Raw genomic sequence first — 22,104 nt, forward strand, 5'->3', positions numbered from 1 at the left:
GAGCCCATAAAATGTAGTGCCGGAGAGGGATTATTAGGACTTTCACTGTATGTTTTTGGCCATGCAATGCACTTTAGTAAATTAGTATTTTGAAGGTACAGCTATTTTCCAATGCTGTAGACTGGCTGAATCTAAAAAATAAAGAGATGACTACATGATGCACTTTATTCTGTAATTCTTTACACTGTTTCAATTTCACCTGACAACTAATTTCAGTAGAAACGCCACTGGCTGATGACACTGCACTAATGACACCATTCATACTTTCTCACGATGAGTGACCCAGAGCTAACGTATCTTCTTTTTTCCCCAAAGGCGAGAGATAGTCGGGGTGGTGGAGCCTCTGCCCCATGATGAAACATACTGTGACCCCGCGTGTCTGTTCCATGTTGCTGAAGATTACTCATTCATCCGGTAAATGACAGTTTTCTTCTATCTCACTTCTAGGATTTGTGGACAGAGTGACAACTCTAATTTCTTTTTCTATCTCCGTTCACCTTCCCCTTAGATCCTCAAAATAGATGATCAGTTTCAATTCGATTTAACTCAACATGATGTATTGAGTTAAATAAAACTGACATGAGATCTTTTCTCCCACCATCAGGGAATTTATAGTATCCTTGGGAGAAATAGAAATATATTTTTGTTTGTCTTCTTGTTACTAACAGAGTGCAGGGTGATTGTAATAGAGTATTTTTATTTATTTATGTATTTATTTTGAGTGACTAATATGGGTTTTTTTTTAATTTTTGCATTTTATTTTATTTTTTTTATACAGCAGGTTCTTATTAGTCACCCATTTTATACACATCAATTTTGTTTATCTTCTCAAAGAACCAGCTTTTAGGTTTATTGATCTTTGCTATTGTTTTCTTTGTTTCTATTTCATTTATTTCTGCTCTGATCTTTATGATTTCTTTCCTTCTGCTAACTTTGGGGGTTTTTGGTTCTTCTTTCTCTAATTGCTTTAGGTGTAAGTTTAGGTTGTTTATTTGAGATTTTTCTTGTTTCTTGAGGTAGGCTTGTATAGCTATAAACTTCCTTTTTAGAACTGCTTTTGCTGCATCCCATAGGTTTTGGGTCACTGTGTTTTCATCGTCATTTGTCCCTAGGTATTTTTTGACTTCTTCTTTGATTTCTTCAGTGATCTCTTGGTTATTTAGTAACGTATTGTTTAGCCTCCATGTGTTTGTGTTTTTTACGTTTTTTTCCCTTTAATTCATTTCTAATCTCATAGCGTTGTGGTCAGAAAAGATGCTTGATATGATTTCAATTTTCTTAAATTTACTGAGGCTTGATTTGTGACCCAAGATGTGATCTATCCTGGAGAATGTTCCGTGCACACTTGAGAAGAAAGTGTAATCTGCTGTTTTGGGATGGAATGTCCTATAAATATCAGTTAAATCTATCTGGTCTGTGGTGTCATTTAAAGCTTGTGTTTCCTTATTAATTTTCTGTCTGGATGATCTGTCCATTGGTGTAAGTGAGGTGTTAAAGTCCCCCACTATTACTGTGTTACTGTCGATTTCCTCTTTTATAGCTGTTAGCAGTTGCCTTATGTATCGAGGTGCTCCTATGTTGGGTGCATATATATTTATAATTGTTATATCTTCTTCTTGGATTGATCCCTTGATCATCAATGTAATGTCCTTCCTTGTGTCTTGTAACATTCTTTATTTTAAAGTCTATTTTATCTGATATGAGTATTGCTACTCCAGCTTTCTTTTGATTTCCATTTGCATGGAATATCTTTTTCCATCCCCTCATTTTCAGTCTGAATGTGTCCCTAGGTCTGAAGTCGGTCTCTTGTAGACAGCATATATATGGGTCTTGTTTTTGTATCCGTTCAGCAAGCCTGTGTCTTTTGGTTGGAGCATTTAATCCATTCACGTTTAAGGTAATTATCGACATGTATGTTCCTATGACCATTTTCTTAAGTGTTTTGGGTTTGCTTTTGTAGGTCCTTTTCTTCTCCTGTGTTTCCCACTTAGAGAAGTTCCTTGAGCATTTGTTGTAGAGCTGGTTTGGTGGTGCTGAATTCTCTTAGCTTTTGCTTGTCTGTAAAGCTTTTGATTTCTCCATCAAATCTGAATCAGATCATTGCCAAGTAGAACAATCTTAGTTGTAGGTTCTTCCCTTTCATCACTTTAAATATATTATGCCACTCCCTTCTGGCTTGTAGAGTTTCTGTTGAGAAATCAGCTGTTAACCTTATGGGAGTTCCCTTGTCAAGGGAAAAACGTATGTCATTTTTCCCTTGTTGCTTTTAATAATTTTTGTTTGTCTTTAATTTTTGTCAGTTTTGATTACTAACGTCTCTGCATGTTTCTCCTTGGGTTTATCCTGCCTGGGACTCTCTGCTCTTTCTGGACTTGGGTGGCTATTTCCCTTCCCATGTTAGGGAAGTTTTCGACTATAATCTCTTCAAATATTTTTTCGGGTCCTTTTTCTCTCTCTTCTCCTTCTGGGACCTCTATAATGCAAGTGTTGTTGTGTTTAATGTTGTCCCAGAGGCCTCTTAGGCTGTCTTCATTTCTTTTCATTCTTTTTTCTTTATTCTGTTCCATGGCAGTGAATTCCACCATTCTGTCTTCCAGGTCACTTATCTGTTCTTCTGCCTCAGTTACTCTGCTATTGATTCCTTCTAGTGTAGTTTTCATTTCAGTTATTGTATTGTTCATCTCTGTTTGTTTGTTCTTTAATTCTTCTAGGTCTTTGTTAAACATTTTTTGCATCTTCTGGATCTTTGCCTCCATTCTTTTTCCGAGGTCCTGGATCATCTTCACTATCATCATTCTGAATTCTTTTTCTGGAAGGTTGCCTGTCTCCACTTCATTTAGTTGTTTTTCTGGGGTTTTATCTTGTTCCTTCATCTGGTACCTAGTCCTCTGCCTTTTCATCTTGTCTGTCTTTCTGTGATTGTGGTTTTTGTTCCACAGGCTGCAGGATTGTAGTTCTTCTTGCTTCTGCTTTCTGCCCTCTGGTGGATGAGGCTATCTAAGAGGCTTGTGCAAGTTTCCTGATGGGAGGGACTGGTGGTGGGTAGAGCTGGCTGTTGCTCTGGTGGGCAGAGCTCAGTAAAACTTTAATCCGCTTGTCTGGTGATGGGTGGGGCTGGGTTCCCTCCCTGTTGGTGGTTTGGCCTGAAGCGACCCAACACTGGAGCCTACCCGGGCTCTTTGGTGGGGCTAATGGCGGCCTCTGGGAGGGCTCACGCCAAGCAGTACTTCCCAGAACTTCTGCTGCCAGTGTCCTTGTCCTCACGCTGAGCCACAGCCACCCTCTGCCTCTGCAGGAGACCCTCCAACACTAGCAGGTAGGTCTGGTTCAGTCTCCTGTGGGGTCACTGCTCCTTCCCCTGGGTCCTGATGTGCACACTACTTTGTGTGTGCCCTCCAAGAGTGGAGTCTCTGTTTCCCCCAGTCCTGTCAAAATCCCGCTAGCCTTCAAAGTCTGATTCTCTAGGAATTCCTCCTCCCGATACCAGGGCCCAAGGTTGGGAAGACTGATGTGTGGCTCAGAACCTTCACTCCAGTGGGTGGACTTCTGTGGTATAAGTGTTCTCCAGTTTGTGAGTCACTGACTCAGCAGTTACGGGATTTGATTTTATTGTGATTGTGCCCCTCCTACTCTCTCATTATGGCTTCTCCTTTGTCTTTGGATGTGGGGTATCTTTTTTGGTGAGTTCCAGTGTCTTCCTGTCGATGATTGTTCAGCAGTTAGTTGTGATTCCGGTGCTCTCGCCAGAGGGAGTGAGCACACGTCCTTCTAGTCTGCCATCTTGAACTGGCAGGCCGACTAATATCTGTAATAGAGCATTTTTAACTTGAAGTCCTAAGACCTATGTTCTTCCCCTCTTAGCTCCAGATCTTGAATTTGTTGAGTCTCAGTTTCTTTCTTTCTTTTTTATTTACTTATTTGGTTGCTCCGGGTCTTATTTGTGGCATGTGGGTTCTTTAGTTGTGGCATGTGGGATCTTTAGTTGCAGCATGCGAACTCTTAGTTGCGGCATGTGGGATCTAGTTCCCTGACCAGGGGTCGAACCTGAGCCCCGTGCATTGGGAGCACAGACCCTTAGCCACTGGACCACCAGCTAAGCCCTGAGCCTCAGTTTCTTTATTTGTAAAGTGGAAATAATATTGTTAATCTGCCATAAGTATCGATTGGCATCATTTATGTGAAAGGGCTATAAATCTGTAAAACACAATACAAATGTGAGCTAACATTTAACAAAATAATACTGCCTTTTTATCAGCTGATACATGAATGCAAGTATGATGAGTCTGTAGGGTTCATGTTTGGGTCTTTCTGGAGGGAAAAGAGGTTTAACTGGTGCTTCTTTGGTGACTAGGGCTTCAACATTTAAATATATGCCCCAATCTTTGATTCTAGCACAGAAACTAAACACAGGACAACTTTTTTTCTTTATCTCTTTTACAGATATTACACAAGGACCATTTATCAATTCCAGTTTCATGAAGCCCTTTGTCAAACAGCTAAACATGAAGGTCCCCTGTACAAATGTGATATCTCGAATTCCACCGAAGCTGGGCAGAGGCTGCTGTAAGAGATGCTTCAAAATATTGAACCTCTCATTCCTATTTAATGTTACTAATTTCCATGCCTAAGTTTGAATTTGATTTCTTTGCTCTAAAAAGAAAATTGGGGGCCTCAAAATGTTCTCATCCACAAATTAAATGTTTGTTTCGTGGTCACACAGGAACCTGGACCGTGTGATGGCTGGACAGGCCACCTCCTCTCTCCATGTCATAACTACAGAGCTCTTTTTGTAGTAACTGGAGGGGAAGAGAGATTGAAGGATGACTACATCTGTTAACATGGCTTCTTTTCTTATTTGCCAGGAGCAAACTTAGTCAAGCCAAAGAGGAGAAAGTATAGATTGTACATGTAAGTAGATGTACATCTGGAATCCCTCAAAAGGCTCTGAACCCACCCTCCCCTTTTTTCATGTAGCCAAATGCTGCGCCTTGGAAAATCAGAACCCTGGACCTCAGCATTGGAAAGTATTGCGGGAGTAAAGACTATGGACGTAAAACCACTGCTCAACTACTTTGAGCCGTTGTTGACCTGGCTGAAAGACCAGAACAGGAATTCGTTTGTGGGATGGAACACAGACTGGACTCCATGTGAGTACATTGCGTTGACACATTTCTAACTGCCCACTTTCTGCTTCCCCTAGTCCTCTCTGGCCCCAGTCTCATGGGACTGTGACACAGCTGAATATGTTCTCCCTCTACTTAGCCCCTGTACTATGGTGGTAGCTGCCATTTTAGCTGGGAGGAAACACATTTGTTGAGCAGCTACTATGTACCTGGCACAGTGAAAACTACCTCTCTCTCTCTTTTTCAAGTCTGCTTTACTAGCCCCATATTTAAAATAAAAGAGTCTAACAGTCTCCAACCCACTGTATTCAAATCCGGCTCGTCAAAGACAAATACTTTTAACAATTTTAATGCTATTGCCTCTCCTTTCTGGCAGTTACTTTCATATTTTTAAACAATTTGTTTATATTGTCATTTCCCTGTCGCTCACTTTTAGGCATGCACTTCTGCCTACTCTTCTGCCTCCTTTTCTCATTCTCCCAATTAGGTTTAACATAATTTTTCATAGAGAAATTATCAATATTTGCATCATTATGCTTGCAGAACCAAGTAATATACTATTTTATATCCTTTCTTATGTGGTTTTTTGTTTGTCCTGGAGTTTCTATTGCCTCATTTTTTTTGTATGCCTAATTTGCTATGTATGTCACATTCATCTTTTTCAACTATTCCAACATATCTATTCTTTTCAGTCTCATTTTTTCCTAAAGAACTCCCTCTTAGAGTCCTCCTGTCTCAATGTGGACCACAGTTTTCATCCTGAGTCATCCCTTTGCTGCTGTCCTGGGTTGAATCCACTGCTTCCTGGATGCCATATCTTCTTTCGTGAATTACCTCTTGTTTTGCTGCACAGCGTCCAAGTGACTTTCTAAGCAAGAGCTCATGGGGTAGGAACATCAACTGTTGCCCAAAGTGTCTTTAACCAGACCTTGAGTTTCATTCCCCTTGTTTTCCGTCCAGTATCTTTTTCCCACCCCCTACTGTACCTGAATCCCTAAGCCTCTCCGGGATTCTGTGGGACTTTGGGGGTCTGTGCTGCCTCTGTGTACACATTAGGGCATGGCTTCCTGACCCTTGCGAAAGCACTTACCACTCCTCCATAACTTCTCATTTTCCAAAATTGTGTTTATACCTTAAAAAATTCCTTTACTATCACTTTAGTGGGATCTTGGGAGAGGAAGGAAATAAACACACATGGTCAATCTGTCATCTGTAACAACAGTCTGTTATTTCTCTTTAATCAGATTCTGACCAAAGCATCAAAGTGAGGATAAGCCTAAAATCAGCTCTTGGAGAAAAAGCTGTGAGTATTCTACACAGTGCGTCTATGACTTTCAATGTATTCCCTTAAATAGGGCACAACAAGCTCATCCCAGTGTGGTCTAAAAGATGAGAGGACACATGGTTCTCTTAAAAAGCTCTAGATTCTGCCCTTTGGCTTTTGGGTTGTTTGTTTTTTTAGTAACACATTCATTCCTTATTGGATTGGCTATGCCTCCTCTTTCCTTGTGACTTTGAAGGTGTTATGAAGATCAATGAGAAAACATCCAATCTTAAGTATCGAATACCCACCCTCCCAATTCACTCTAATCACCATTACTTGTATTTGAGGAAGAGGACATGGTTATATTTTGAGAGATTGTTTGTTCTTAGAAGCACTGTAGGCGGTTTTGCGTTGTTTTGTCTTAGTCAATCATCTATATCCTGGAAGCTTGTCAATCATCTATATCCTGGAAGCTTGTTTTAATCTTAGACCTCAGCCCTGGACCTGCTTAATCGGAATCTGCATTTTAACAAGCCCCCCAGTGGGTCTGTAGACACAATAAAGACTGGGAAGCTCTGATTTAGAACACAGTTTCTCAAACGTGGCTGCACACTGGAGTCATTTGGGATTTTTGAAACATATCAGTGCTTGAATCCCACTCCCAGAGATTCTGACTTAATTGCTCTGTGGTGTGGCATCAAGTCATCAAAGCTCCCCAGGTGACTGATTACGGCACGGTTTGAGAACCACTGATGTAGAGATGCATTTCAGGACGACAGAATGTTTTACAGAAAATCAGATTACTTACACCTTCATGTGAATTACTTTGATCAGCTGTTCCTTTCTCCTAAACACCTGTCTCAGGTTATCCAGTTTGAAGCAGTCGTGGCTTTGATTGGGAAAGAGGAGAGGAGAGGGTCACCCGAGGCAGACGGGGATCAAAGGCGTGGGTGGGCTTGTGGCAACCTGCAGGTTTTGCAGGATTAGAGGGCAGCCTGACACTATTGGGTAAAACAGTCCAGGGTGCTACAGAAAATTGTTCTTTGCACTGGATAGACCCAAAGATGGCATTTCTACCCCCTTACTTTTCCTGGTAAGTTAAATATTGTCCAACGTTCCACAGTAGTTGTAGTGTAACTTTCATAGATAAGTAAGACGTTTAAACATAAATAACATAGTAGGAGTAAAAAAGGAACATTTAAGAAAGAAATAATAAAAATGGAAGTGCATCGCTTCCCAAACTCTAAAAGTTCAAGTTCCTATTTCTTAACAATCATTGAGTGTCTCTGGGATCATTTCTCTTTCTGTCATATTTTTATTAGCTCTTCCTTGGACTAATGAAATTTAATTATTTTAATTTAAAGTATCTGGTAGGTCAGGATCCTTTTCAGTTATCTTCTGTTTTCTTGACATGTGTCCCCATGTTCTCTTTCCATGCAGTGAGGGATCGGTAGTCTTCAGAGGGGTTGATGGCGTAACATTCTGAGGCCTGTTCACTGAGCGAGAGGCTGCTATGATGAGACCAGAACCATACTTTTAGCCAGAATAACTGCCCAGTTCAAGCTATTTCATGGCAAAGTCCACCTGGATCTTTGACACTAATTTGAGAACTTGGCCTTTGCTTTTTTTGAATATAGAAATAGTAACCAGAATATTAGTAATAATATTAATAATATCATTATTACTATTAAAGCAACTTTTTCCAACAGCTGTGTGATATCAAGCTGGGGTCAATGTAGCAACCCTTTGAAATCCTTTTTAAAATTTATTTTTATTTATTTTATTTATTTTTTAAATTAATTTTTATTGGAGTATAGTTGCTTTACAATGAAATCTTTTCTTTAAACAGCTAAAATTTTGATTTACTTCTGAAAATGTAATTATATCTTTAAAAATTGAAGTATAGTTGATTTACAATGTGTTAGTTTCAGGTGAACAGCAAAGTGAATCAGTTATACATATACACATGTATTTTTTTCAGATTCTTTTCCCATATAGGTTATTACAAAATATTGAGTAAAGTTCCCTGTGCTATACAGTAGGTCCTTGTTGGTTATCTATTTTATATGTAGTAGTGTGTGTATGTTAATCCCAATCTCCTAATTTATCCCTCCCCCGCTTCCCCTTTGGTAACCATAAGTTTGTTTTCTACGTCTGTGAGCCTGTTTTTGTTTTGTAGATAAGTTGATTTGTATCATCCTTTTAGATTCCACATATAAGCGATATCATATGATATTTGTCTTTCTCTGTCTGGCTTGCTTCACTTAGTATGATCATCTCGTAATCGTTTTACCTAGAAGGGGAAGAGATGCAAACTTCGTGCTATTCATGATCTCTACTGCCATCTACTGGAGGAAAGAGTGAACGCTTTTTTCTCTTTCAACAGGTTTTTCCTGGACGATGCAAATACACAAGCCATTGGTTTAGCACTGAAACACAAGAACAAATTACCTTGTTTACAAAAAAAATTTTTTTCCTTTGAACCTCAAGTTTCTTCTTTTTTTTACACTTACACATATCCAAGAATTTACTATAAAAATAGTAAAAACTCAGCATATTTGTTTACAGTATATGGACATTTTAACCAAAACCAATGGCTCACATGACTCCCATCTATAAACCTTCCCTCCGGGTGTTTATTTCAGCTTGCATCAAACTAAATTAAAAGGGCCAGTGAACGCCATGGTTCTTAAAGCGTGGCAGCGGGACCAGCTCCCACCATCTGGGAGCTTGTTAGAGATGCGATTTCTTGGGTCTCCTCCCAGACCTTCTGCATTAGAAACTCTGAGGCTCAGGCCCAGGAGTCAGTGGTTTAACAAGCCCTCCAGGTGATGCTGATGCACACTCAAGTTGGAGGTTACTGACGTCACGCAGAGCAAGAATCTTTGGCATATTAGATAATTTAAAAATAACGCTTGTGGGGAAATCCCTGGCGGTCCAGTGGTTAGGACTTCGCGCTCTCACTGCCAAGGGCGTGGATTCATTCCCTGGTCGGGGAGCTCAGATCCCACAAGATCCCACAAGATGCACAGTGCGACCAAAAAAAAAAGCTTTTAGAATATCAGGTTTTAATGTACCCCACGATCTCTACTGAGCAATGTTTTTGTTTTGAATTTGCAGTATGAATGGAATGACAATGAAATGTACTTGTTCCGGTCATCTGTTGCATACGCCATGAGAGAGTATTTTTCAAAAGTCAGAAACGAGACCATTCCTTTTGGGTGAGTTGATTTGCTGTGCTGTCAATCAGTATTTCCCTCACTCTTGGGTCTAAGAAAATATTATGCTTCAACTTTTATTCAAATGAAATTAAGAAAAACCTCCTAATAACTTTTAAATCTCTTTGATCTCCTGGAATTTGGGCCAGTCTATTTAGGGATGATTGTGACTTATTTGACTCGTAGGTGACAAGAGCACTGTTATGAAATGGCCCTCTCCTCGCCTCTCTCTTCCCTTTCCACCCCCTTCCTTCCTCTCCCCTCTTTTCCTCTCCCCTTCTTTTCCCCAAATGCTCTCATCCATCCTCAGCACTGAAAAAAAAAAGGCAGAAATCTCTGCTTTCATTCATGAGCTTATATTCTAATGTATCTGTTTTGTGTGTGTGTGTGTTATAGACAGTCGACAAAATATGTAAATATGTAAGTAGTAGAATTCGATGGTGATAAGTGCTAGGGAGAAAAATTCAACAGGAAAGGAGCTAGGGAGTGCTGGTTGTGTGTGTGTGTGTGTGTGTGTGTGTGTGTGTGTGTGTCAATTTTAACTAAAATGGTCAGAGAAAGCCTTGTTAATATTTGAGCAAATAGCTGAAACAGGAAAGAGAGTCACAGGTGCAGACTGTGGGGAAATGTTTCAGCTGGGAAAATAGCAAGTGGAAAGATCCCGAGGGACAAATATCCTTCACCTGTTGAAGGAGCAGCCAGGAGGCTAGTGTGGCTGGAGCACAGTGAGCTAATAGAAGACCAGTGGGAGATGTGGTCATGGTGGGACTGGGCCAGGGGGGGTGGGGAGGCGAGAAGAAAGTTCATGTGTGCCTCCCAAGCCGTTCTAAGGCCACTGGCTTTCCTTCCGGGCAAGGAAGACTCTGAGCCCTGTGATCTGCCTTGGGGTTTATTAGGATCAGTCTGGCAGCTGTGAGAGCAGAGTCTTGTCACATCGTACTGTCAACCCTGCTCATCACCCTCACGGTGGGGGTAACATGACGGTTTTTGCTGGGAGGGGCAGGGTTCGAAGATATCAACGCACCACGTCTGTCCATGGAACAGGGCCATTGCTGCCTGCCATGTTGTTTAGCACGAGTCTGGGTCACCAACGATTCCTTGCTGATTCTACTACTGCTTTCAGTTTGAAATTTTTCTATGATTGGAAAAAAAACCCAAACTGTTGTTCTTATACGGTGGCAGAACTAACAGCGCCAAGACTTGCTGTCACACCTTATGTAGTTGAGTTCGTGTGCTTTGGGCACTGTTAAGCTTGTTGGGACAATTACATCCTTCCATGACGGGCCCTGCCCCATGTCTCCCTACTTTACCCTGTGATCCTCCCCCCATCTCCTTTTCACCAGCAGGAGAAGTTTTCATTCTCTTTACAGTGTCCTCTGTGCCACCAGGGAAGATGTTTCTTTTGTTTCTCCACAGGGGGGAGGACGTGCGGGTGAGTGATTTGAAACCAAGAATCTCCTTCAACTTCTTTGTCACTTCACCTAAAAATATGTCTGACATCATTCCTAGAACTGAAGTTGAAGAGGCCATCAGGTGATACTTTACTTTCTAATGCATGATAGCAGGGCAAGGGGGTTCCCCAATGCAGCAACAACAGTAACGAATATTTGGTGTGCTTTTACAGTGCCAGGCACTCTTCTGAGTCATTTACATGTTTTTCCTCATCTTAAAAACTTGGGTTTTAATTCCAGAATCTCATAGCAAGGGGATTGTCTTAATTGGGTTTATCCAGATACAGGTCCTTAGACAAGGATTTGAGTGTAAGTAGTTTATTTGGGAGGTGACCTCAAGAAACACGGATGGAGGAATGTGGACAGGAGACAGGATGGAAGGAAGGTAATAAGGGACACGTTATGAGCAAGTTACCACTGTGGGCAGCTAGAGCTCCATTCTGCTGGGAATTCTGGGAGGCGGCGTAGAATATGCCCCTCAATTGTCCCATCAGAGCTGGGGTATTTATTCACCACCTCCCATCAGTCACTGGTTGAGAACTGCTTACAGGGGAGACTAACTTCCCAGCATTGCTGGCCTGCAGGCAGGGCCGAATCTTGTGGCCTGAAAATGCTCTTGGGAAAAGGCAGGAGATACTGGCTGAAGGAAGCCTGGCCAGCACACCCGCACAATGGTAAGAGCAGAGGGCACGTGGGCAGGTGTCGCCATCGTTTGCTGTAGGGGCTTTGATGTAGGATCCGTTTAACTAACCAAAGTCTGAAACAAGGTAGGCAAGGATGGGATTCCTTAGACACTGGTTAGCCTCCATTCCAAAAGAGGGACTTGCTATTGGTCGTGAGTGTTCAGAAGGGACAGTTTTCCCAATTTGCCTCAGCTGTTTCCCAAAACAGCAATAGTGAATAATGGAGAGATGTAGGTGTTTCCCCTTGTCATTAAAAAAAAAAAAGAGGCTTCAGCTACTCACTGCTACAGGAAGTGCTCACTAGGTGGCACTCTTGAGCTGCTGTTCATCTTCGGAAGCAGAAACAAGACTTGCTGGGCAGAGTGGGCCTAGAAAATCTGGTTTAGTGGGGTTTACAACCGGAGCACGCCCAGAGACTCACTGGCTGCCTCCACGTGACTTGTCCTGGGGAAAAGCGCCAGCTGAGATCATCATGAAGGAGCCCCGCCCTCCTGCAAGTTACCGGGGTCCTCAAACTTCCTGTTTCCAGAATGCCCAGACTCTCAGGCAGAGGTTGCCAGGGGTGACATGCCTAATGCTGCTTTGACCTCTCTCCCTCTCTCTCTCTCTCTGGGTGGACTCTGACCTCCTCCTGACCTGCCCTATACCCAAGGGCAGGAGGATGTGATGCCAGACACTTTGGTTTTCAATCTAGAATATTGAACATTTCACTGTTTTTTGTTTTAAAAATAATCTTCACCTTTTTTGTGGCAAAGGCTCCTTCCCTGTATTCCTCCCCAGTGCTGCCTTTTAGTGGTAATTTTGGATGTCAACACCTTTCATTTGTAAAATACAACTGTCGAGACTTGTGTAGAGGGACTGTTTCGTTTGTAGAAGAGGTGGATGCAGTTGTCCTTTTCCATTATTTGATATAACATCATTGTAGACATACCCTGACAGAAGGGAAATTCTTACCAAACATGCTAACTTTGCCTTTACAATGCAGTAGTCACAAATGAACAAATGCCAACCACTTGCACGTTTCCACACTTGCAGCCTAATTTTCCAATGGAGCTGTTTCCAAGCCTAATCTAGGTTACAAGATAGGAAAGATGTATAATTGTCAAAACTCAAATCTTTCACTGAACCTGGTTATTTACTTTGATTTCATTGCTTTTTTAGGTATACGTTTTTAGGATAAGCCTTATCAAATCCGTTTGGGAACAATGATGTAAGGAGTCAATAATTGCACACAGTTTTCTTTTGCCTAAGTGTTTTGCTTTTGGGAATAGGATGTCCCGGGGCCGTATCAATGATGCTTTCCGCCTGGATGACAGCAGCCTGGAGTTTCTGGGGGTTCAGCCGACGCTGGCACCCCCTTATGAGCCACCTGTCACCGTATGGCTGATTATCTTCGGGGTCGTGATGGGAGTGGTAGTGATTGGTATTGTTGTGCTCATCTTCACTGGCATCAGAGGTCGAAGAAAGTAAGTGACCTTTCTTAGACTTCTCTATCCTAGAACAGAAAGGTTTAGGGAAAACTCACTGGAAATTTTGCAGTACGTGGTAGGTTGTACAAGCCAATTCCTTATTTGGACAATTTCGCAGCTAAACATTCTTATGCATCCCCTAGAAATCTACCAGATTTCATCAGCACTTTGCCTCCCTAGCAAAGCCCCACCATACAGGACATGTCCAGCCTGGAGTTGGCTGGTGTGCCCTGGTAAACTCCTGCCTGGCCCACAGCATCATTGCCCCCACCCCTAAGAGGCACTCGAAGCCCAGCAGGAGTGAGTGGGCTCAGGGCATTATCCTTACTGATGAGTGTCCTCCTCGGGCTAGAACTGACCTTAGAGGCTGGATTAGTGATGGATTTGAACCGTGAAATCATTCGAGAATGAGCTCTGAGATTTGCTCCAAACTGCTACACTCGAGTCCTCTTCATCCCTCCTCTGATAGCACAGACGCCCTACTGTTCCCTCAGTTCATGGGTCAGGCACCCTCTGATTTGTTCTTGAGTTGACTGAATGTCATAAGTTTGTTTTCTAAGTCTATGAGTCTTTCTGAAAAACGATCAGTTTTTTGGAGACCCAATGAAGCAGAATCTTTGTTTTAGTAAGGCCTGCAGACTTGGGCACACATTACAGTTCAACAAGCACTCCTCTACATACTAAAAACTTGCACATGAGACGCTATTCCAAAGTTAATTCATTAAAGAACTTATTTGGAAGCCCCTCCTTCATGCTACACACTATGTTAATAGAAGGTACAAAAATAAGACTGTCAACCGTGCTCATATATTTCTTACATTAGTGTTCTCAGTGATTGTATGATGTAAATATGTAATTATCTTCATGTATATATAAAACTGAGATTCAGAGAGGCCAAGAAACTTTCTCAAGTTTGCACGGCTAGTCAGTAACACGTGAGGATATATGCTTGGTTTCTAAAGCTGGTTATTGTACTACAAAGCAGGCCTACCCTGATCTTTATACTTTGGAAGTTGATAATTTAGTGGGGAAGCTTTTTAAAATGAAGTGATTGGCTGAATGACCACTGAGTTCCTAAAAATAATAATAATGGTCAATATTTATTGAGGATTACATGCCGAGTACCGTGAGTACTCTGCCAGCATTATTTCATTGACTTCACATGATTGCCATCATTTGCCAAATAGGCAAACTGAGACACAGAGGCCTCTGCTCTCTGACTCCAGAGCTTATACCCTAACCAATCTCCTGTGCTCTGCCAGCCATCATGCCGACCAATCATGGGCCTAAAGAAGTGAATCCGATGCACTCTGGGTGCCTATAGTCCATTGAGAGGGGACTGGTATGCAAATGAGTACAGGTGATTAGATGCTGAGACAAAAAAGATGCCTGGGCCCAGTGGAGTCCAAGGGAGGCCGTGTCATTCTAACATCACAATATCAAGGTGACTTCACTTTCTTTAACAGGAAAAATCAAGCAAGCAGTGAAGAAAATCCTTATGACTCCATGGGCTTGAGTAAAGGAGAAAATAATTCAGGATTCCAAAATAGTGATGATGTTCAGACTTCGTTTTAGAAAAATCTCTTTTATTTCCTCTTGAGGTGATCTTATTGTATGTAAATGTTAATTTCACAGTACAGAACATAGGAGATTATAAGGATGTCATTAAATGTCAAAGCTGTGTCTCTGTTCAGGAAAAGTTGTCCACAGAAGACATGCCTGAGGAGAGGGCGCCTTCACTTGCATCGCCTTTAGTATTTTTTTCTGCCTCAGGATTTGACTTTTCTGTTTCCTGAAAGAGGTGTTTCTATTTGAGAATAGAGAAAGTTTGTCTTTTGCCTCACACGCTGTTCAGGGGTAATAGAAATGGAAATGTCCGTTGTGTTGCTGGAGTTGAAAAGAAAGGAGACATGGCAGGAGCAGGTGTTGGGCTCTGGTGTGGAACCTGGGTGGATCACTCTTAAAGACGGTGCCTGTGAACAGACGGAGCTGCAGGGATGGAGAACAGCACGCACTGTTCACTTGGATTGAATTCAAGTGTAAAGGATGTCATGCTCTCTTCACATTAACTTGATCTAAGTACTCTAGTGATTTCCCCCAGTGATGATTGGACTGGAACATGCCTTCTTCAGGGTGACAGGGCTACAGAAGAGAGAAGAATCCAGAGAGCCACTGGAGGACATTGCCTTCTCACTTCCAAGCTGCTTGATCACCATCTTCCTGACAACATCAAACTAGCCCCAGGGGCCTCTGTGAACCCCCCTCCAGAGCACCCGTGATAGAAACTCGCTTCCGCTGCTCTCTAACCGTGGAGTGCATGGAGATCCCAACTGAATGTCACCCTCTGAAGTGGGCTCCCAATCTCTTAAATCTTTTGTATTTGCCCACAATATCTGAGTAGTGCTGAGCACGAAGCAGACACTCAGTAAATACTCGATTTACACACTCGTGTGGTCTTATGTGTGCTTCTGTGCTCGGGTTTCTGTGGCTTCAGTCTGCTTTTCACTTCCAGGGACAAAGTTGCCATCTGACTGTCCAGGACTCTTGACCTCCCATATGTCTTGGAATGTATCCCAATGCCTTCAGTTGCTTTATATTTCTTGTATAAATCAATTATAAAATCAGTCAAAAAAGAGTTGTGTTAGAGCGTCTACACCATCAGGTTAGGAACCAAACCTGGTAATGCTTTTATATATCTCAGAGCCCCCAGCCCAGTTCTGAGCACAGCATCCAATACAGACCTGAAAACTGATTTAAAATGGATTAAATAGGTGGAAATATCCAAACTCTACCCATCAATTCACTTTACGCAGTGCCCAGCATACTGTTAGAGTAACTTTGTCAAGTAAGGAGAACTAGCAGCTCCTGCTCAAAAGACCCGAATTTCCGGAGGGCTTTTAGGGAAGGGCTTTTAAAGGCAACATTGGGGTGAGGGTCGTAGGGGACCTGATCAGCTTGTGGACATTCTTCTGATTGATTGGTGGTGCGGTAATTGGGTGGTATATCTGGAGCCAGCATCATCAACCTTCTGGTTTTAACCAGTCTGGGGTCTACTTGTGGTCAGCATGCAGTTAAGTTCTTCCACCTGGTGGGGGTTTTAGTATCTGCAAAACAACTCAAGGATACGGCTCAGGATACTATCTGTAGCCCTTGAGGAGGAACTAAAGGTCCTTGACTTTGCTTTATGGCTAAACTATTACTGTCTTGATTGACTGTTTTTCTTTGTTCCTGCATTTTCTCATTTCTCTTATTAAATTTGCTCTTTGGAACTTGGGGAAGGCCTAGGGAGCTAAAGATTTTCTACAAACAAGAGGCAGGGGGAGGGGTCATGTTCCCGGGAAGGTCCCATAGAGTCCTGCTGAGCTTCATTTTTAGAAGATCAAATATGTAAAAATAAGAAGAAAGGAAAACACCTTTCAAGTGGGTGGGGGACCAGGAAGACCTAGTTTGGGCGTGAGAAATCTTTCTCGGGGGGCTTTAACAGTCTGTGGTGCAAATCTCTGGTGGATGGAATCAGAGCAGCACATTTCATTATATATTGAGATTTTCGTACCGCGGTAAAAAAAAAAGAAAATAGAAGACTATTATCATAAGTCGATTCTGCTGAAAATAAAGGAATCATTATTTAAATGTCAAGAGACAAATAACCAAGAGGGATCATTCACAGTAGCTGGGGGGTGAGGGGTGAGTGGGATGAGGAAGGGTGTGAATGTCTCTTAAGGGAGATTGTTAACTTATATCTGGAAAATAGTAGCAGGGTTTCATTAGTGTCTTTTCACTGTAATAATGCCCTTCACATAACCTTTCTCTTTCCCTTCTTGACATTACAGACATGACAATGATGTACTCCAAAATGATGAAAACCTATGGGTTCAGTACCAGACCGTGAGGGTGGGCATTCCCAGGAAGCTTGAAAGCTAAGGCACCTTTTAGTAATAGCCATAAGAAGGTAAAATAGGACTTCTGTACCTTTGTGTCAAGATAGAAGACCGAAAGAGAAAGTTCAGTTATCAAACTAGCCAGAAGCCCCAGGGCCCCAAACTCAAGGATTTTAAACGATTACAGTAGCGCCCACCCTCCCCCATCCCCCATCTGCGGTTTCACTTTTGACGGTTTCAGTTACCTGCGGTCAACCACTGTATGAAAATATTAAATGGAAAATTTCAGAAATAAAGAATTCATATGTTTTAAAGTGCGTGCCGTTCTCAGTAGCGTGATGAAATCTCGCGATTTCAGCTCTGCTCCCCCGGGATCTGAATCATCCCTTTGCCCAGCATGTCCCACCCGTTAGTCAATTAGTGGCTGCAGTTGTAAGATCTGCTGTCGCAGTGCCACAATGCTGTGTTCAAGTGACCCTGATTTTACTTAATCCTGGCTCCAAAGCGCCAGAGGAGTGATACTGGTGATTCGGAAATGCCAGAGATAAGACCTACAGTGCTTCCTTTAAGTAAAAAGGTGAAAGGTCTCAATAAGGAAAGAAAAAAAATCAGACGCTGAGGGGGCTGAAACCTACGGTAAGACCAAATCTTTCATCGGTGACATTGCGAAGAAAGAAAAAGAAATTCATACTAGTTTTGCTGTCACACCTCAAACTGCAAAAGTTATGGCCGCAGTGTGTAAGTGCTTACTTAAAATGGAAAAGGCATTCAATTTGTACAGTAAGATACTCTGACAGAGAGACCACATTCACATAACTTTTATTATAGTATTCTGTTATAGTTGTTCTATTTTATTATTAGTTATTGCTGTTAATCTCTTACTGTGCCTAATTTATAAATTAAACTTAATCATAGATATGTATGTATAGGAAAAACATAGTATGTATGGGGTTTGGTATTATCCTCAGTTTCAGACATCCACTGGGGGTCTTGGAATGTATCCCCTGAAGATAAGGGGGGAGTACTGTACAAAGCAACAATCTAATACAAGATCGTGGTTATACTTGAGTTGAAATTGAAAATAGTTAAGTGTAAGGAAAAAGGCATCAAGTTATACCTTAGCATCTTTAAAAATTGTGTCTGTGTGATACATAGTATATTATTGAATTATGTTATTTAACTTTAGTTTTATATTTGTGTACATAATGACATGAATTCATTTTTCTGATTTGGGTATCAAATGAGAATTGTATCATTTGGATTGAATTATGGACCACCTAACAGTGCCCACTACATAATGAGGTCCCCTAGGGCAGTTTGGACTGACTGCACAGAAACATCTGGGAGCTTGTTAAAAATACAAATTCTTAGGCTGCACTCAGACCTGCTGTACCAGAATCTCTGGGGTAGTTCCTAAGGAACCTGTGTTTTAATAAACTCTCCATTTGATTCTCATACATGCTAAAGATTGAGAACATTGAAACATGAAGGCAAGTGTCACAATTTCCATACTTGCTAATAGCATATTTAATTATCATGATAGTGGTGATATTACGAAAAGAACAAATATCCAACAATTTTTCAATTCTGTTCAATCTTTACATATGGTACACACCCTCTCTATTTTGCAATCAATCAGAAGATGTGCTTCTGCTATAGGCTGGGAAGTATAATATTAAGAGCAGCATAAACAAAATTACTAATTTGACCTAAGTTTCAAGGAAATCTTTTGTTTCCTACCTTGTTCATTTCTAGATAATAGAACAAACAGCACACAAAGTACCATTAAGAAGAACTAGCTAAATTACAATGTCTGTGCTTTGCTGCATCCCTTAAAAAGAATGAAAATGTTGGCCAACGTTTACACTCATTCTCATCGGAACTTCTCATTTCTTCTTTATGGTTTGTCTTTTTCCCGAAGCGGTTCAATGGAAGATAGGAGTTGCTGAAATGTGGGCCGCTTTTCTGGAAGCTAAATAAAAGAAAAACCCAATGGTTTAGTTTATGAGGGCTATGATTAAAAATAAACTATGTAAAATATTTATACCTCAGTCCTAAAACTAGCAAATTTTACAATGTGGAAACACTATAGACGTTTCTTGTAAAGAGAAAACAATTAGAGCCCTAAGAATTGGGGAAGAAAAAGTATCTTTATTTGCATAAGATACGACTGCAGACCTTGGAAAACCAAGAGAATTAATGATAGAACCAACCCAAATAATAAAGGAATTCACCAGGAGAGCAGTATATAAAATTAACTTACAAAACCAATAGCCTTCCTATATGTGTACAATAACCAATTAGAAGATGTAATGATAGCGAAAACCCCATTTACAATAGCAACAACACCTCAATAAAATATGAACAAAAATGTACCCCCCGCAAATGAAAACTTTAAAACGCCGCTGAAAAATACAAACGTAGACTTGACCACATAGAAGAAAACATTGCTTGTCCTTGAATAGGACACACCAATACCATAAAGATGGTCAATTTCCTGAGTTAAAATACAAACCAAATACAGTCTCCTCCAAAATATGAAGAAGCTGGCTTCAAGCTGAACAAATTGATTATCTAGTTTGTGGATTTTTAAATATGTAAAATAGCTAAGAAAACTATAAAGAAAGATGAGCAATGAGGGGGTGCTAGCCTACCTAGTATTAAAACATGTTAAATACAGCAGAATCTAATACAACACTGTAAATCACTATACTCCAATAAAAATCCAAAAAATTAGACATTAAAAAAAGTGTTATAAAGTCTCTGTAATTAAAACAATACAGTGCTAACACATGAATAGAGACCAGAGAACAGAAGAGAAAGTCCCAAAATGAATCCAAATACCTATGCAAATTTACTATCCTGTTACTGGGTATTTTGACACCATTCGATAGAATGTTATTGCTGGGGATAACATAGTCTTTTAATAAATGGTGCCTCAACAACTGAGGAGTCATTTAGAAAACGAAATCTTTGGATCCATACTTTTTATTCCACATACCAAAACAAACAGACTAGATCAGACACTTAAATGTAAAAGAATGAAACCATGAAAGCACTAGAGGAAAATCTGAGTGAACGCCTTTGCAATCTGGGTGTGGCAAAGCCTATCTAACTATAACTCAGTTTCCAGAAGCAAAAGAAGCAAATAATGATGTAGTCAACTGTATTTTTTTTAAAAGAAAGTTTTGCATGGCAAAGAACATCATAAATTAAATCAAAGATAAGTGACAAACTGGGAGAAAATAATTACAATTTATGTCAGAGGTACAGTATTAATCTCCTGAATTTCTAAAGGGATCTTTAAAATTGAGGTGGGAGGAACAAAAACCTTATAGAAAAAGGGAAAAGATATGACATATAATTCTCAGAAAGATATACAAATGCTCTTCAAAATATGCCTCACTCATAATGAAAGATGTACCTAGGAAAACTGCACTAAAATGCCATTTCTCGTCTATCAGATTGGCAGGAATTCAGAAGCTTAACAATGGTCTGTGTTGCTAGAGGGCCGATGCCTGTGGAGAGGAATTTGTATGCTCTTTTCTTTTTTTTGTAAGAAAGAAAGGGAAACAAAACCACACACCTATACATACATGTTCATTTTTGTACAAAGAAATACGGGAAAGCTAAACTGGAATCTAATGAAAATTGTGAATTTTCTCCCCAAAATTGTGAAATAAAATACCAAAAAGAAGGGAGACTAAACGACAAAACACTCACTATAAGCAGGACCTTCAGCTGGGGACTGCCCCCGTGCAACCCCCCCTCAATGGATTCTGCCCCAATTCTCACACTTTTACGGACCAACTGTAGGAAGAAGGCAGTTCCTTCCTGTTCAGGGCCCCCTGTCCATCTGACGGTGCAGGCACATTCCCAGGAGCTGGAGTGGGGAGGGCCAGGGAGGGTCCCAGCTTCAACACCCTTGTCTGCTCCTCTTCTCCATCGGCCAGGTGACAGCAGTGAGTCTGCCTGGTTGTGGGCAGTGCCAGGTCTCTAACCCTCCTCTGACCCAGTCTGACCCTCTAGTGCCGCCTAAGGCTCTCATCCCCTTTACATTTGGGGTAAAAAAGAGTGGGGGAGCCTTAGATAGTATTTCAAGTGACATTGGGTGGGAAGTCACCAAGTGCCCATGTTCCAAGAAGAATTTAAACTAAAAGATAAAACGTTACGTGATGCAGTCAGTAACTCTTCCAAAGTGGAATTCTAGGCTCCAACACAAGAGATGAGGAACTCTTTAAATCCTGTGCAGTCATTTATTCCTAGCACCCACATAGTGCCTGGCGCACAGCTGCTCTATTAATATGTAACAACAACGACAACCACTTAGAGCACTTACTGTATACCGGGCACTGTTCTAAGGACTTTATAATATTAACTCATTCAATCCACACAATAGTCCTATCAGTTAAGTACTATTTTATAGTGAAGCACAGAGATGTTAGGAGGCTTATGCAAGGTCCCACAGCTAGCATTCAACCCAGAGCTAGCATTCTGGCTCCAGAGTCCACATGCTTAACCACGACACTGATCTGCCTCTTTCGAGTGAATGAATGAATGCGTGAACGCATGACGGCAGCATTAGGCCCGTTTGTCAATGAGGCCACGCCGTATAATGACTATGGGCTGCGGGCTCTTAGATGAATGTTCTTAGAAGTCTCCTATTATCACATCACTCGCAAATGTCTTCAGGGGCTCCGTGTTGCCTATAGAAAGCCAAACTCACACTCCTCTCCTTGTCATTCAGCCTACAGAATCTGGACCAGACGTACTCTTCCAAACTCATTTCCAGCCCTTCCAACCACAGCTCCAGCCAAGCACGCAGTGCTCATTCCTGCCTCCCCACCTGTGCTTGTGCTGGTCGCTCTCACCTGGACACCCTTGAACTGTGTCTCCACCCACATAGTTGGGGAAGCTCTGTAGAGCTTTCCAGACCTGGCTCAGATAATGATGCGTTCTGGAAGCTGGGCTCCCTGTGTCCTCTGAGCTCTTCCTTCCTGTACTTACTTGTCTATGTT

At 41.4% G+C, this 22,104-nt stretch overlaps 2 protein-coding genes across 8 annotated transcripts in view; one reads left to right on the plus strand and one right to left on the minus strand.

The window, feature by feature from the left end:
• ACE2 (angiotensin converting enzyme 2) overlaps nt 1–17,962 on the plus strand; it is a 52,675-nt gene extending 34,713 nt beyond the window's left edge. The window contains exons 11-18 of the mRNA XM_022562652.3: nt 316–414; nt 4,441–4,563; nt 4,975–5,147; nt 6,368–6,426; nt 9,508–9,608; nt 11,022–11,138; nt 13,011–13,205; nt 14,675–17,962. Of these exons, the coding sequence (XP_022418360.1) occupies nt 316–414; nt 4,441–4,563; nt 4,975–5,147; nt 6,368–6,426; nt 9,508–9,608; nt 11,022–11,138; nt 13,011–13,205; nt 14,675–14,783 (976 nt within the window). The 3' untranslated portion in view covers nt 14,784–17,962. The remainder of the gene's footprint in view (nt 1–315; nt 415–4,440; nt 4,564–4,974; nt 5,148–6,367; nt 6,427–9,507; nt 9,609–11,021; nt 11,139–13,010; nt 13,206–14,674) is intronic.
• A 633-nt stretch (nt 17,963–18,595) lies between these two features.
• Nucleotides 18,596–22,104, minus strand: part of BMX (BMX non-receptor tyrosine kinase) — a 48,915-nt gene continuing 45,406 nt past the window's right edge. For 5 of the 7 annotated variants that reach the window (XM_022562712.2, XM_022562710.2, XM_022562709.2 and 2 more), the window contains one exon: nt 18,865–19,058. In XM_022562712.2, coding sequence (XP_022418420.1) covers nt 18,984–19,058 — 75 coding nt within the window. In that variant the 3' untranslated portion in view covers nt 18,865–18,983. Of the gene's footprint in view, nt 19,059–22,104 lie in introns of all 7 variants that reach the window. The other 2 variants (XM_022562713.2, XM_022562714.3) reach the window with 2 other exon arrangements.

Source organism: Delphinapterus leucas, chromosome X (assembly GCF_059928025.1).
Source record: "Delphinapterus leucas isolate spDelLeu-1000000601 "Yukka" chromosome X, BTC_Dleu_Yukka2, whole genome shotgun sequence".
Classification (NCBI taxonomy): Eukaryota; Metazoa; Chordata; class Mammalia; order Artiodactyla; family Monodontidae; genus Delphinapterus; species Delphinapterus leucas.